Source organism: Maylandia zebra, linkage group LG3 (assembly GCF_041146795.1).
Source record: "Maylandia zebra isolate NMK-2024a linkage group LG3, Mzebra_GT3a, whole genome shotgun sequence".
Lineage (NCBI taxonomy): Eukaryota > Metazoa > Chordata > Actinopteri > Cichliformes > Cichlidae > Maylandia > Maylandia zebra.
Genome location: NC_135169.1, coordinates 56,145,494 through 56,159,224, shown reverse-complemented (window position 1 = coordinate 56,159,224; position 13,731 = coordinate 56,145,494). Strand labels below are relative to the sequence as shown.

At 46.0% G+C, this 13,731-nt stretch overlaps 1 protein-coding gene across 2 annotated transcripts in view; it reads right to left on the bottom strand.

Moving 5' to 3' along the window:
• Positions 1 to 300: 300 nt before the first annotated feature.
• LOC101476623 (leucine-rich repeats and calponin homology (CH) domain containing 4) overlaps positions 301 to 13,731 on the bottom strand; it is a 28,284-nt gene continuing 14,853 nt past the window's right edge. Inside the window, exons 2-18 of one of the 2 annotated variants that reach the window (XM_004575965.3) lie at positions 13,203 to 13,347; positions 12,285 to 12,414; positions 11,985 to 12,090; positions 11,496 to 11,742; positions 10,545 to 10,641; positions 10,310 to 10,403; positions 10,143 to 10,234; positions 9,998 to 10,050; positions 7,180 to 7,335; positions 6,948 to 7,016; positions 6,754 to 6,817; positions 6,606 to 6,669; positions 6,209 to 6,310; positions 6,035 to 6,132; positions 5,735 to 5,872; positions 5,161 to 5,238; positions 301 to 720 (exon numbers count right to left, since the gene is read on the bottom strand). In XM_004575965.3, coding sequence (XP_004576022.1) covers positions 610 to 720; positions 5,161 to 5,238; positions 5,735 to 5,872; positions 6,035 to 6,132; positions 6,209 to 6,310; positions 6,606 to 6,669; positions 6,754 to 6,817; positions 6,948 to 7,016; positions 7,180 to 7,335; positions 9,998 to 10,050; positions 10,143 to 10,234; positions 10,310 to 10,403; positions 10,545 to 10,641; positions 11,496 to 11,742; positions 11,985 to 12,090; positions 12,285 to 12,414; positions 13,203 to 13,347 — 1,844 coding nt within the window. In that variant the 3' untranslated portion in view covers positions 301 to 609. Of the gene's footprint in view, positions 721 to 1,367; positions 4,971 to 5,160; positions 5,239 to 5,734; positions 5,873 to 6,034; positions 6,133 to 6,208; positions 6,311 to 6,605; positions 6,670 to 6,753; positions 6,818 to 6,947; positions 7,017 to 7,179; positions 7,336 to 9,997; positions 10,051 to 10,142; positions 10,235 to 10,309; positions 10,404 to 10,544; positions 10,642 to 11,495; positions 11,743 to 11,984; positions 12,091 to 12,284; positions 12,415 to 13,202; positions 13,348 to 13,731 lie in introns of those variants that run through there. The other variant, XM_004575964.3, reaches the window with a different exon arrangement.

Sequence of the window (13,731 nt, the reverse complement as noted above, 5' to 3'; positions counted from 1 at the left end):
CGCAACAGGTTCTGTCCATGTCTACGGTTAGAAGATGGAACGCGTCGAGTGACCCACATTCATTCAAACTGAACTCTGAGGCGAAAGCAGTGACATTAAGTTATTGTTTACTGTGCTGTCAGGACTGAATATTGAGCTGCAGAGAACAGCAACTCACTGATAATGTTCAGCTGAACTTACCCTCCCAGCGTGCTTGGCAGTGAGAGCAGCTTGCTGGTTCCTGCTGAACTGACGACTTGCATCCTTCGCAGTTCATATTTCAAGTCATAGAAACCGTTTTCCATCGCTCACATCAACAAATTGTAGCTTTGATATATTTTTTATTGTTCATTAACCACTTGTGTTTGTTTTGAACTCACTGCAGTACGACTACAGGTACACAAAAACGTCACAGACTCTCTAAAATGGTACGGATACAACGAGCGCTTGAGTGATTTACAGATCTATTTGAACCGTTACCTTTTTTATGAAATTTGAAAGCTGTTCTTAATACAAACTCTGTAAAGTTGATCAAATATGAAGCATATAAAAATAAAACACTGGCCCTGAGATACTGCTGGCGTGGCACTGGGGTGCCGAGACTGCTTTGAGCTAGCAGCCACAAAGGCTTCATGTTTTTGGGGCTCGCTGGTCTGCCAGATCGGACAACGTCTGGACAGTCTGGGCCAACCGACTCAGGCCTTCGTCCTCCATGATGAGTTGAGGTGAACACAAAGAATCCTGGAAGGGGACGGAAAGAGCAGGAAGTAGATCCAAGTAAGAAACATACACTTCTACACATTCACCAGTAAGCAGTCACTCATTAATATCAAAGTAACAGGGTATGTCCAGCTTTATAACTTTGATAATGCTGCATATTTCTAAGTGTGGTTTGATCAGATTTGAAAAACTTTGCTAATGAGACAAAACCAAGGAGTCCTGTCACTTAATGAGAGGATGCAGCTACATCACAGTGCAAATGTTCCCCTGAATACCAGAGCATGACTTTTACTGACGTATTCATTCTTTACTGAAGATGATGCATTTGACTGTGTGTACTTACCTGTGTGAGCACGAGCTGCCTCAGGACTAATGCAGGTGTTTAAATGGGTTTGAAATACAGATGCTGCTGTCACTGTATTATAGAAACTCTGAAAGGTTTTTGTTCTTCTAACAGAAAAAACTGAACCGAGAGGTTTCAGACTCATTAGCAGTTTTGATATTAGTTTGATGGTTTGTCACAACTCACACATGACGGGTCGACAATGAAGACAGATGAGACAGTTTCAGGAGGCGAGGTGGACGCATGTAAGCTTCACAAAATGAGACACTGAAGCTGCAGGAAGACAACAGCAGCAAAGCAAACACAGCAGAGAAGCACCAAAAAGTTCTTTTGAAATCATTTAATTACAACAGACAAAGAGTCAAAAATCATCCTCGTTAGTAAAAGGTGTAGAAATATACAATACAAATGCATTTGGACTAACATTAAAGAATATGTCTGCATCATTGTGGATTTTATCAGTTAGTGTTCGTCCAGTTTGACCTACAAAAATATACATCTGAGCTGAAACAACAGCAGAGTGCTCATAAAACTGTCAGATATAAGAAGCAGTTATTTTGGTTTTACAATGGACAAAAATCTAAATCAGTATAAAACAGCGTCCTCACACCAGAGCCAATCAATCCCACTGCACTCACACTGAGGGGGCGGAGCAGAGCCAACATCGCCATCGTGAACGGAGCTCAGCTTCTACAACTATCACTTGCACCTACTTCATATATCATGTCTAAACTGAAATAAACACTTGTGTCCTTGATTTTGCTCGGTCATTGGTCTGTAACCACTACAAAAATAGAAATTTAAACACCATAAAACAATAAATACAATAAAATTTCCTTCAGAAGAACCTGTTGAAACAGGAACTCCAGAAAGTGAGAATTGTTAAATAAGCTTTAAACAGAAAGTAAGGAAACGCTGTTTGTTGCAACGAGGCGTCTGTTCTCACACAGCGCGTCCTTCACCATGAAAACCTGCCACAGCTTCTCTGTCAGCACCAAGCAGCCTATTCTGACACTCTTACGCTGACCATGTGGTGCTGACAGTCAGGTGCTGACTGGAGCCTGAACAGGTCAAAGTGTGGAGGTGACATAACGGGACTCTTACCTGATAAGGTAAGAAAGCACCTTTGGTGGGAGATGCGCCAAAGGTGCTCTGTTCAGAGTTTGGGGACGGTGAGGTTGGAATAGCCTAGCCACAGTGCTGACCTCAGTCCCATCAAACACTCCTAGGATCAGCCTGTTTGTCCCAGACTAACCAACACAATCACACCAGTTGACTTGTGACGCATGCTGGTCAGAGGCCGTCCAACCGCAGTGTGTGACCTGCATGAACCCAGGCTGCTGTACCTGCGTACGGTTCTTCCACAGGCCGATGAGTCGTGTTTCAATCCAACAAGCAGAATAAGCTGTTTGGCATCAGCAGAGAAGGTCTGGCAAGTTTGTCCTGTTATTTCCTCACAAATGTGGCACATTTAAGGGGAAACAGCGGCTCCTGCCAAGCAGCACAGTTACAGCACAGAAGTAAGTGCTCACACACAAATGTGCACACTTACTGTTTGTTTAGACGTTTGTTACACAACTAAATTTACAATAGCTTCTGATTCAGGTACCGAGTGCTTCACATTAAATAATAATGATGAATGCAGTGTGTTACATGTAAATGAGCCCATAATCTATTTACATAGAGAATTACAGGTGGACCCATGTAAGTCTGGGATAACCAAAGTTCATATGAAACAATAGACACGTGTAACAGGAAGGCGCTGCTCGCCGCTCTGAGCCGTGCTGCTCTCTCATCTCGTCAGATTAAAGGCTCGAGGCAGCTACTGTCGCTTCATATTTGGTGCCATTTATATAAACTGATCCAATCAGCTGGCCCACAACATACAGCTGATAGACTGAAGCAGCCTTTAGGTAAAGTGGCCCTGAAGCCAAAAGCCAGACTGCAGCGTCTAGTTTTAGTCCCACAACAACAACAGTGATGGAAATGAATCGTTTGTAAAAAGAGCCATCGTCTTTAAATCAATGGTTTTTACATGAATAATGTCCCATTTTAGTCAGCGGGCTGATTCAGTTGCTGTTACGTCTAACAGCAGTGCCAAACTCATCATGAATAAACAACAAACTGTGTCTCAGCAGAGTGACATCACAGGAAGTTTACACCACGCTGACGGGCTAAACCGGCTCCTCAGAGTTCCTTAAAGTGGAAGACGAGAAGGTCTGAGGTGAGATCAACACCAGGCTGTGGTGATGTGCACACTCACTCACTTAGCAAGGACACTGCTGTAAAGCCAAACAGAAAGTTATAGAAATAATAAAGTCAGCACATAAAGAAAGCCCAGAGTTACACAGAGGGACTTTTAATCAGGGCTCATCACATGAAAGGAAGCACAGCAACTTTTTTAAGGAAGTTGAAGTGACGACGTGTATGAAGCTAAAAGGAAACCGTTTTCATTTCCTATTTCTCCCAGTGAAACACTATCGCTTACACTCAGAGTTTCAGATGTTTGAATATTTGCTCAAACACTGAATGTAGCCTGAATCTCCCAAATGTCTCGTCCTGCGGGTTAAACAGCTGCAGTAACGAGTGTGTCATGTTGGTTGCACACACTGGCCCTGAGTAGAAACAGCAAAGTTTCCACGCTGAGCCAATCACATCTGTGAATCTCCAAAGGAAACTTTGTCACAGGGTTATTTTACCTGGATACATCTAATTGACCTGCTAGTGACATAAAGTGCGCACACTAATCTCACAAAGTTTTAAAACTACTAAGATGTTGGACTTGTTTCACCGAGACAACCAAACATAGAACAAAATAAATAAAGCAATAATTTAATGACCTGTTTACATTTATACAGACAGGTTAGAGTCCGGGTTAACCGTGATTGGTCAAACAGACCATTGACAGTAATGGAGCTGACACAGAGAGCGTCCTGGAGGGGTTTGAACCTCAGGTCTGAGGCAGTAACGGCGCCCCCTGCTGAAGCGCAGGCATGTTTCACTCGCTCACATCAGGAAACATCACAACATGAGCACTTAAGACGGAAACATTATCCTTTATTTTGTGTATTCTTGTATTAAATAATGAGGTGCAGATGCTCTCTATGAGCTCCTCACGAGGTCAGCAAAAGCAGAGATCCCTTAGATGGGTGTGTCAGGCATAGAGGCCCCGCCCACCTGTCAGGTACAGCTAATCAGACAGACTGGCTAAGAGCGAGGATTATCTGGAGGGGAGAGGGCTGCAGCAAGGGCCAGCGTAGGAAACATCAGGAACTGTGAATCATGCAAAGCATCGAGCCCAACAACACAAACACACACAGTGAGACTTGGTCACAGCTTCTCTCTGTGAACATCCTCCTGCATGTCTAATGAGACACTTGGTTAACCTGAGATTTCAAATACACAGAACAGCTGGGCTCCGTTTCCCTCAGACTTCCACCAGTATAACCAGTGTCATCAGGACAGATAGCAGTTACCTTTCACTTGTCACTAATGGAGCGACCCAGGTTTAAATGAACTTCCAGGAGATGGTTGGTGATGGTGCAGGCAGCTGTGACACAGACAATCATCACGGAGCGCTTCTGTTCAGTCACCAGTACAAAGCAGCACACTTACAGGTCTTACAACACGAGCACCGTTTGCTTTCTATGCTAACAGCCTGTTGCTATGGCGAACGTACTCCGTGTCACATGTCGTTGCTTTAAGGGAGCAGGTAGCAGTAGAGGACGTAGAGCAGCGCCATGACTGCACAGTAGAAGAGCAAGAAGTCTGCGGACAGCAGCGAGGTGGAGGACGACGAAGCCTCAGGCGAGGAGTGGAGGCGGGGCCGGTCCTTCTCCTCCCCCTCCACGGCCAGCAGGGCTGTCACACAGCGCAGCACATTGGGCAGCTTACACAGAAGCACATCAGAGCACACACACACTTCAGTCTGGACAGGAGAGGACACACACACACGCAAACGCACAGAAAGACAATATGAGTAGTTATATTGTTAAAGCTAGGACATCAGAGACGACAGGACAAAGGGCAGAACAGCAAAAAGCAGATTTAGACTTGATTCAAAGCACTGTCATCACAGCAGACTACACCAGGACAGCGTCGGGACATGCACACGTTACCTCGGGGACTCCCAGCCGGCGACAGGCGGCGACAAAGTTTTCCACGTTGAGTCGACACTTTGCCAGGCTCAGTTTGGGCTGCGAACCACACACACACACACACACACACACACACACACACACACACACACACACACACACACACACACACACACACACACACACACACACACACACACACACACACACACACACACACACACACACACAGGCGAGTTATTCTCCATCACAGCAGGAAGCTGCAGCTGTACTTTTACACTCTCTTTGCTGTTTCACATTCAACATCTTCTGGAAGCTTTTAATGTGAAATCTGAGAAGGAAGTAGGAAGAAGCTACAAATATGTAACAGCAGTGTTAGTTGTGACATGAATCGTTCTGCCTGTAGGAGCACTTCGTGTTTCTGATCATAGCGAGCCGACTTTATCTGCACAGACGCGCTGCAGCTCTCACAAACTGCTTGTTTTACAAAGAAAGGTGACGTGACCAACAGGTGAGTGGACAATGACCAGGTGAGTCATACAGACTCTACTGCTAACAGCAGCGTCATATTTCGTTTCAAGGCTTCCAGACTCACCACCGCTGGGGAAGGAATGTGGATGATGGACACAGAGCGTGGGCGGATGTGATTCACCAGCTGGCAGAGGATGGTGCCATTGGCCAGAGCTTCACCCATATCCTCTGGTAGAGTGATCTTCAGCCGGGACTCTAGAGTCTGATTAAGGACACAGAGCGTCATGGTTTAAAGTAGACCCCACTCAGGTGCCATGACACTAACACAACTCTTATTAGTTCGTCCTATGAGGAGCCTGACTGTGACACCAAGCGTCCAGTTTCCCGTTTAGATCACGAGGAAGTGTTGGTCTGTGGGGCTGACCTTGCGTAGCTGAGTGATGTCCGGTCTTTCCTCTTTAGGCAAGCGCAGCGTCGTGCGAGACTCGCTTCTGCCAGACTCCCCAAGAGAAAAGATGGCCCCTGAAAGCAGACAGGTAAATAAAGGTGTAAAGGTGTGTGGATTGTGGCGTGACGCTGTGGCGTGTTCTTTCGGTACCTGTGGGTTTGACGCTGCTGTGAGAGGACGTCCGAAACAGGAAGCTGCTGGGTTTCTGGGCCTGACCAGGAGGAGGGGACGTCTTGGGGGAGGACGGGAAATCTGATGCAAACGTCAACAATGCAAAGTGTTAAAGACGCACTCTCACTCACATCACAACACAAAATGACACACACATACAAACTGAATCGAACATATTTCATAATTACAACACGGCTCCTCTTCATCAAAGCGTGACTGCAACCACTCGTATGTGGAAGACTTGATTGCTTCACTGAAATGTGCGCTTCTGAGGAACTACACTTTGATGTGTTACAGCACATGTTGCACAGTGGGATTTAAAAGAGCGTGTAATTGTGAAACATTCCACCCACACACACTCGCTCTCCTTTGTTACCTGTCTTGCTGCTCGATCGCTGCAGAGAGACTGAAGGAGCGCCTGTGCTCATTTGGTCAGCGCTCTGAGGGAGAAACAAGTGTGATTTAAAACAGCAGACACACAAACCCGTTTACCTCAGTGAACTGAAGACAAGGACAGTACTCACTGCACATCTGTGTCGCAGGCCAGATGTGCCATTCTCTGCTTTGCTGCTTTCTGGTGATGTACCACTAGAGAGAGACACACGCCACTATCAGCAGCAGAACCTCAGCCCTTTGTTACCACTTTAACATAGATTTTTGAACAGGCGTTTGTCTCTATGGCAGGCCTCACGTGTGTTTATCTGCACGCCATCCTTACCATGAACTACTTCCCATCTGCTGTGCAGTGGCCACATGACTTCCTGTTTTGGTGGAGAACTTCAGCGAACTACAAAATAACAGGTTAAGACAGGCAACAGCGTATAATTAGATGAGAGCACAGTTACAGCGTTGACTCGAGGGACACGTAAGGTAAGCAGAAACGCCGAGTCATCTTCAAAATAAAAGAAATGTGCAGACGCTAAAAGCAGAATATCTCCGTCAGTATCAACCTTGCTTTCTCCTTTTGCTGCTGCTGAAGCCGTTCTCTCTCCTGCCAGATAAACAAGGTACCAGGTCTCCTTCGCTCCTCTAGGGAGGGGCTGGAGGGGGACAGAGGAGACGAGGAGGCTGAAGATGAAGAGCCCAGCTCGATGTGGAGGCTAGATCTGGGAGTGACAGACACAAAATGGATACAATCAGAGTTTTTTATCCGATTGTTTCCAAGCTCGTGAGCCGACTTCCAGGACTTCTTATTACTTATCACTGGCAGCTTGTCTGTTAGAGACGCTGCTGACATACAAACTAAACTAGGACTCTCTGAGAGGAAGCTTCCAACATTTAAACTCTGATTCCTCTTCAACAACACAAACTTTCATATCCAAATGTTTCCCATTACTGATGTTTACGTACGATTTACATTCACAGACGTTTGAACCTTTTACTTTATCCAAAGGAAGTCGGGCAAATACGGAGGGCTAAACGTGCACAACTAAACAAAAGAAAAACACATACGCTGTTCCAAACATCGTTTTAATCAGAGAATGGCATCAAGTCGGTTCAACATGTGAGATACTGATCTGGTCATCTAAGGAGCTGCTCTGCTATTAATTAAACTAACAGGAGCAACAATGAGACAAAGTCCAAAATAAATAAAATGGTTTTATAGGTGAAAGCCGCTGAGTTTGGTCAGTGTTACTGCTGACTGGCTGACACCTGGATCATACAGAGGCTGCACAGGTAGTCCGACTCCTCCAGCACGGCACATCAATACGTGCCACTGACACAAGGTTTGCTGCCTCCCAGCACAGTCTCAGAAACATGAAGGACACAGCTAACTCTAGCTTGACATTGCCAGAGAAGGTGCTTAACCCAACAGCATTACCAGGATCTGCTCCTTTGTGCCATGAGCTACAAAATGACCTTCAGCAAGCCACGAGCGTGACCGTCTCTGACCAACAATCAGACTTGGGCCCTGTGCTCACTGCCTGCCCTGGGGCCTGACAGGTCCAGGAGCGGTGCTCCGTCCTTTCCACAGATGAGAGCAGGTTCACCCTGAGCACAAGTGACAGGTATGAAAGGGTCTGATACCTCCAGACCCGGACTTTCATCAAGCATCTCAAACTTGGGATGGACTGGTCCTGTGGTGATTGACTGGAATTGGACATACCACCACAGACAGACCCTTCAACCACAACTCAAAAGCTTTGCAGAGGTCTTTGGACTGAACTTCCCAAACATCATGCTGATCCAGTGAAATCTGTAGGAAAAGTCCAAGATCAGAAACAGCAAAACCCCGTCAATGTCAAATATTTGATCTTAAAAAGTCACACATGGCACTATGGCTCCAGTTTTCCTCACCCACCAGCATAAAATACAAAAAGCTTTATCACAACGGCAGCGCGAGCAAAGGTCCACGACAATCGTCACACCGAGTCAAACATTCCCTCAGATCGTCAGAAAGGAGAGAGGCTGTTCTTGTTAACAGCTGGTGTAACCCCGCTCACGTCTCCATCACAGAGCCCACTGCGTGCCTGAACTGTGCGCTGCTGGACTCGAGTTGTGTCATTTGCAAGTGAATTTACCCACGTGACCTTGGTGGCTGTGGACGTTCCTTCCTCTACTAACCCACAGTGCACGTGACACTATCCACTCGGCCACAGCGTGGTTACAGAATCAGCACCCTGGCGTCTCCATTGCTGTCTCGGGTGACTTCAACCACGTCACCTTGGACATGACACTTCCACCCTTCACACAGGACGTGGTCTGTGCCACGGACCGACTGCATGCTAATGTCAGGGAGGCATACAGTTTCTCCTCCTTTCAGCTCTATGTGCCTACTGTGAAGATGCAGAGTGTGACCACAGGAGGTGGTCAGAGGGCTGTTTTGGGGTGACAAGCACCCACTGAGACCCACGGTGAGGACATCAGTGGGCTCACCCAGCGTATCACTGAGTGCATAACCTCCTGCACAGACTCTGTTGTCCCTCCATTGTTACCCAGATAACAAGCCGACACTGAAGATGAACTGAAGGGGTCCAGATGTGGACTGACATTAGACTGACACCAGAGCTGAGGACACCAGCATCTACCTACTCAATCGAGTCTACGCCCTGGACCAGCCGGAGAGGAGCGTGAGCGTCATGTTGTTTCAGTTTCCTGGTTCATTCAGCAGCATCAGACAGACCTGCTGGGTGATGATCTGACAGCGATGCAGGTGGATGCCTCGCTCGTCCTGGATTGTTGATTACCTGACAGGATGACTAGAATATGTGCGTCTTCAGCACTGCGTGTCTGACCAGGTGATCAGCAACACAGGGAACCACAGGGGGCCTCTTCACTCTCTACACCACAGACATCAGCCACTGCACCTTAATACCACTTTCCACCACCGACATCTACCAAAGCTTTAGCTTTTAGCTAACTAAATGCAAACAGTCTTAATATATTTGCCAAGTCTTGTTTTGTTTAGTGTGCTGTGTGCAGAATATAAAGTTATGCATCAGCATTGCTCAATCACACTAAAGGCCTAAAGTTTCTTCTAATAACATGTATCACTCTGGGTTCCAGTGTTATAATACAGTATGAAGTGGATTCATGTTGTGTGAACCTGCAACATATTTAACCTGGAGAACTTTTGTGCTGCACAAAGCAAGTATTGCAGCTACACTTTGGGAGGTGAGATTTGTGCAGATAATCAATATTCCTCTTTTAATTTTGAATTCAGATTTCTGCTTGTGGTGTTACAGAGCAGACCCTGCGCTCTGAGGTTTGAACCTACTGCAGGTGATACAGCCATGCAAAACTCTGACTGTGCTTCACACCACTGACCTGGATGTTGTTGACTCCTGGGATTGCAACGGTGACGATCTGTCCTTCTGATCCTGAAAAACCAATACGCGGTCAACATAATCAACACAAACACAGGACACGACACTGCGTGACAGCTGCAGATCGGCGTGAGGATGACTGGTACCGAAGGAGGCGTGGATGTATTGGTCCTGATGTCGTCCTCTTCCTCTGTCACACTGCTGTCAATGAAGTCAACCTGCTCCGCATTTCCATTCACTGTGAAGAGTACGATGGTGTTCAACACGTCTCACAGCACAAACAATGATTTATGGCCTGTGCCTCTTTCCTCACCTCTGTTGGATTCCTCTTCTTCCTCCGCCAGGTTACTTTGGTCTCTGTTGACCTCAGCCATGCGGAGGGAGCGCTCTGAGAAGTCGTCAGCAGACTGAACACACAGCACATGTCAGTGAAACACTGATCTGTTTATCTAATACTACACAATGCATTTTTATATCCACTATTATAGATATTAATAGAAGAATATATAATGCAGTCACATGTGACAGTGTGTATCCTGTAACGTTACCTCGTTCCCAGACCATCGTTTGCTGCCGCTGTCAACGCTGTTGAAGCCAGAGTCCAGCCCTCCTAACTGACCTGGAAACAGTTCCTGGTCTGACAGACTGCAGGGAAAACACCATAAGCACCCATTAAAATGAAGAAGAGCAAACATTGTGTTAGTCGGGGCAAACTGTGAAAGAGCGCCGCTCTAAAGGGCAGTGACTCATGTTTTTAGGCTCTGGTGCAGTGTTAGAGTGGATTTCCCACAGCAGAGGTACTTCTCTTATCTCTGTCCTTGGTTCAAGTACTACAATGTTACTGGGCGGCTAAATGGAATGCATTGAATTACAATGGTACTATTTTCATTTGAGTGTAGATGGATACTGAGCGGTGCCCAACCCCCGGGCCACGGACCGGTACGGGGCCGCGAGAGTTGAGGTTTGGATGTGAAATTGACAGTTTTCAGGGTTTTTATCGTTAACTCGGCTTCCCTGGGTCTTTTCTCGTGTTGCAGTTGTGTGTCTTATTTTGAAAGAAATATTTATGCGTTACCATAGCGACCAGAGAACATTGGGGTTGGGGTTTAAAGCGTTAAGAGGCACAGAGGAGGAAGCTACGCTAAATGTTGTTGGCGCATTTCAGGAGGACGCTGCTAATAAAGTTACACAGTGAATCTGCATTTATTATTATATTTACCAAATCCCACAGTTTGTGTCTTGGTCGTATCATTTTATTTTGTCGTCTCGCTGAGGAAATCAACTTCCAAAGTATTTGTTACTCACAGAGGTAAATTTACAGGATTATAATATCCAGAAAATCCAAACACGCTGGCGTAGCACCTCCACATAGAAATATGTATCGTCACACGTGTTGTTAGGATCTGACTGTTACAGCAGGAAATTGCACACAGCGTCTTCACTGACTTAACCCAACCAGTTAAGGAAGTCTTGACTATCTCTTAGACCTTTGTCCTTACCAGCTGTTAAATCCAGTGGGTCTCAGGTGTTTCTCCAGCTCTTCTTGGCTCCTCTTACAGGCCTCCATGTTGAGGTACTTGAAGATGTGGTATTTGCCCTTGGAGCAGATCTGCGCTGGTGGCATCTGCAGTGGATTGCTATCCAGTGAGATGCTTTGCAGATGCCTGAGGTGACGGTAGCACAAAGGCAGATGGGAAACTCGGTTGCAGGAGACATCGAGCCTAACGAGGGGCAGCTCGGATATTTCTGTGTGGGGAACAGAGAGGGTAAGAGTCAGTCGCTCCGGGCTTGGAGCTTCGTAAACATTAAACTGACTTCATACAGTTGAAACCTCAACTCCTTCACCACTGGACGTCGATCCAATAAGAATTCACTTCTATATTATATTATCTACATTCCCTCTCTGATTGGCCTGTTCAGCACTCTCTTTTCCTACTGTGGATTTTCAAGTAAGCATGAGTGGCAAAGGGCTCCAAGTTTATTTGTACCTTCAGGCAACGTGGTGAGCCGGTTCCTTCTTAGGTTCAAGTCTCTCAAACACTCCAACTGCCCGAGCTCTGCTGGCAGACGCTGAAGTTCATTACAGCTTACATCCTGAGAGAGAAAAAACTATAATAAACCAAGAGGAAAACTGCAACACAGAAATGTGACAGTGATTAAACTGTAAGACTGGACGTCTGACCGTGAATCACAGGAAGGTGAAAGGGATGCTGTGAGGGGTACCACTGTACCCTCCACAGTACAAACAGAACATTTCAAGGAGAAATGATGGTGTGAGTGTGTCGTACCAGCTGTCTGAGTTGTGTGAGGGAGTATATGGAGGCGGGCAGTGAAGACAGCTTGTTGTTACTGATGATGAGCACTCGAAGGAGGGGGAGCTGAAAGACCGAAGGCTGTAAACTGGACAGGAGATTACGACTGTGGAGTCACAGAGAGAGTGATGCAGTTTAGGAGGTGTGACCTGGGACTGCACACAAACACAGTTAGATGCTTTACTACGTTACACAGTGTGTTTGCTGTGAGCTGCACTTTTCCTGCTCCAACTAACAACAACCTGGAGGGTTCGCCTTGTCTCCTAGCAACAGCAAAATTAAAGTGTCCAGGCCCACATTAACAAACACTAAGACACAGAGGCTCGCCTCAGAGGTGAACCTGATTACCGACTGCTGCCTTTGCACTAACCAGCGCCTGGTTCTACCAGCCTACTGTGTGCTCCCTGATTATTATCAACAGTTGGATTAGTGATTGTTTTATATAGACTGGATGAACAGTGTACAGATGGAATGATCACTGTTTGTGTCACTGACACCAAACTATGACTGCTGACTACTCAGTAAGTTTGTTTTTAAAATGTATCATTTTATATGAACAAAAACAGCATTTTTATTGGACTGAACGTGGCCCAACAGTCCACCTAAAATAGTTCAGGACCAAAGCTAAACCTGTTTCCATTTTGCCAGAAATGTTCAAATGTTGCTGCAGAACAGCTGCAGTAACAGTGTTTCTCACTGTTTTTGAAGTAGGACTGGCCTCCATCTGACGTTACGACAGAAGCGCGTTACCTCTGCTCTTCCATTACCACGGCTCTAAGAACTGTTGGAGGTCTACATTTGTCACAACATTACTTACTACAACAGAATACAACGCTACTGCTAAACAATGCAGTGCAGTAATCAGAGTCACGTGTTGCGGTGTGTAGGAGTTACCTGAGGTTGAGGTAGGTGAGAGCCTGCAGGTTGCTGAGGCTGGAGGACAGGGACCGCATCCCATTGTGGTACAGGCTCAGTGTCTCCAGGGAGATGAACTGACACAGCTCCTCTGGCAGCTCACACAGGCGGTTCTTTGACAGATCTGGAAAACATCAAACGGCCCAAACTTCAATAGTTGTAGATACATTGATACAAATGTTAAAATGGACCAAATGTTTATTAAATGTTTTTATGAATGAGATCTTTGTTTTATGCCACATACAGCAGCTTGCACTGTAAAACCTGCAGCATAGACTTAACCACCACCGCCTCCTGCCTTTCACATTACTGTACAACACTGTCAGTCACCATGAAGACAGCGTGGCGCAGCAGTCACGTCTCAGCTCAAATTAGACATTTAAATGAACAAATGCAGTCAAAGGATCAACTTGATACATTTTTTTTGTTTTAATTACTTTACAAATTGTTTTTATTTGTTTATATTTTGTATGTGTTGGTAAACTTAAAGGTCAAAGGTCAAGTTTCC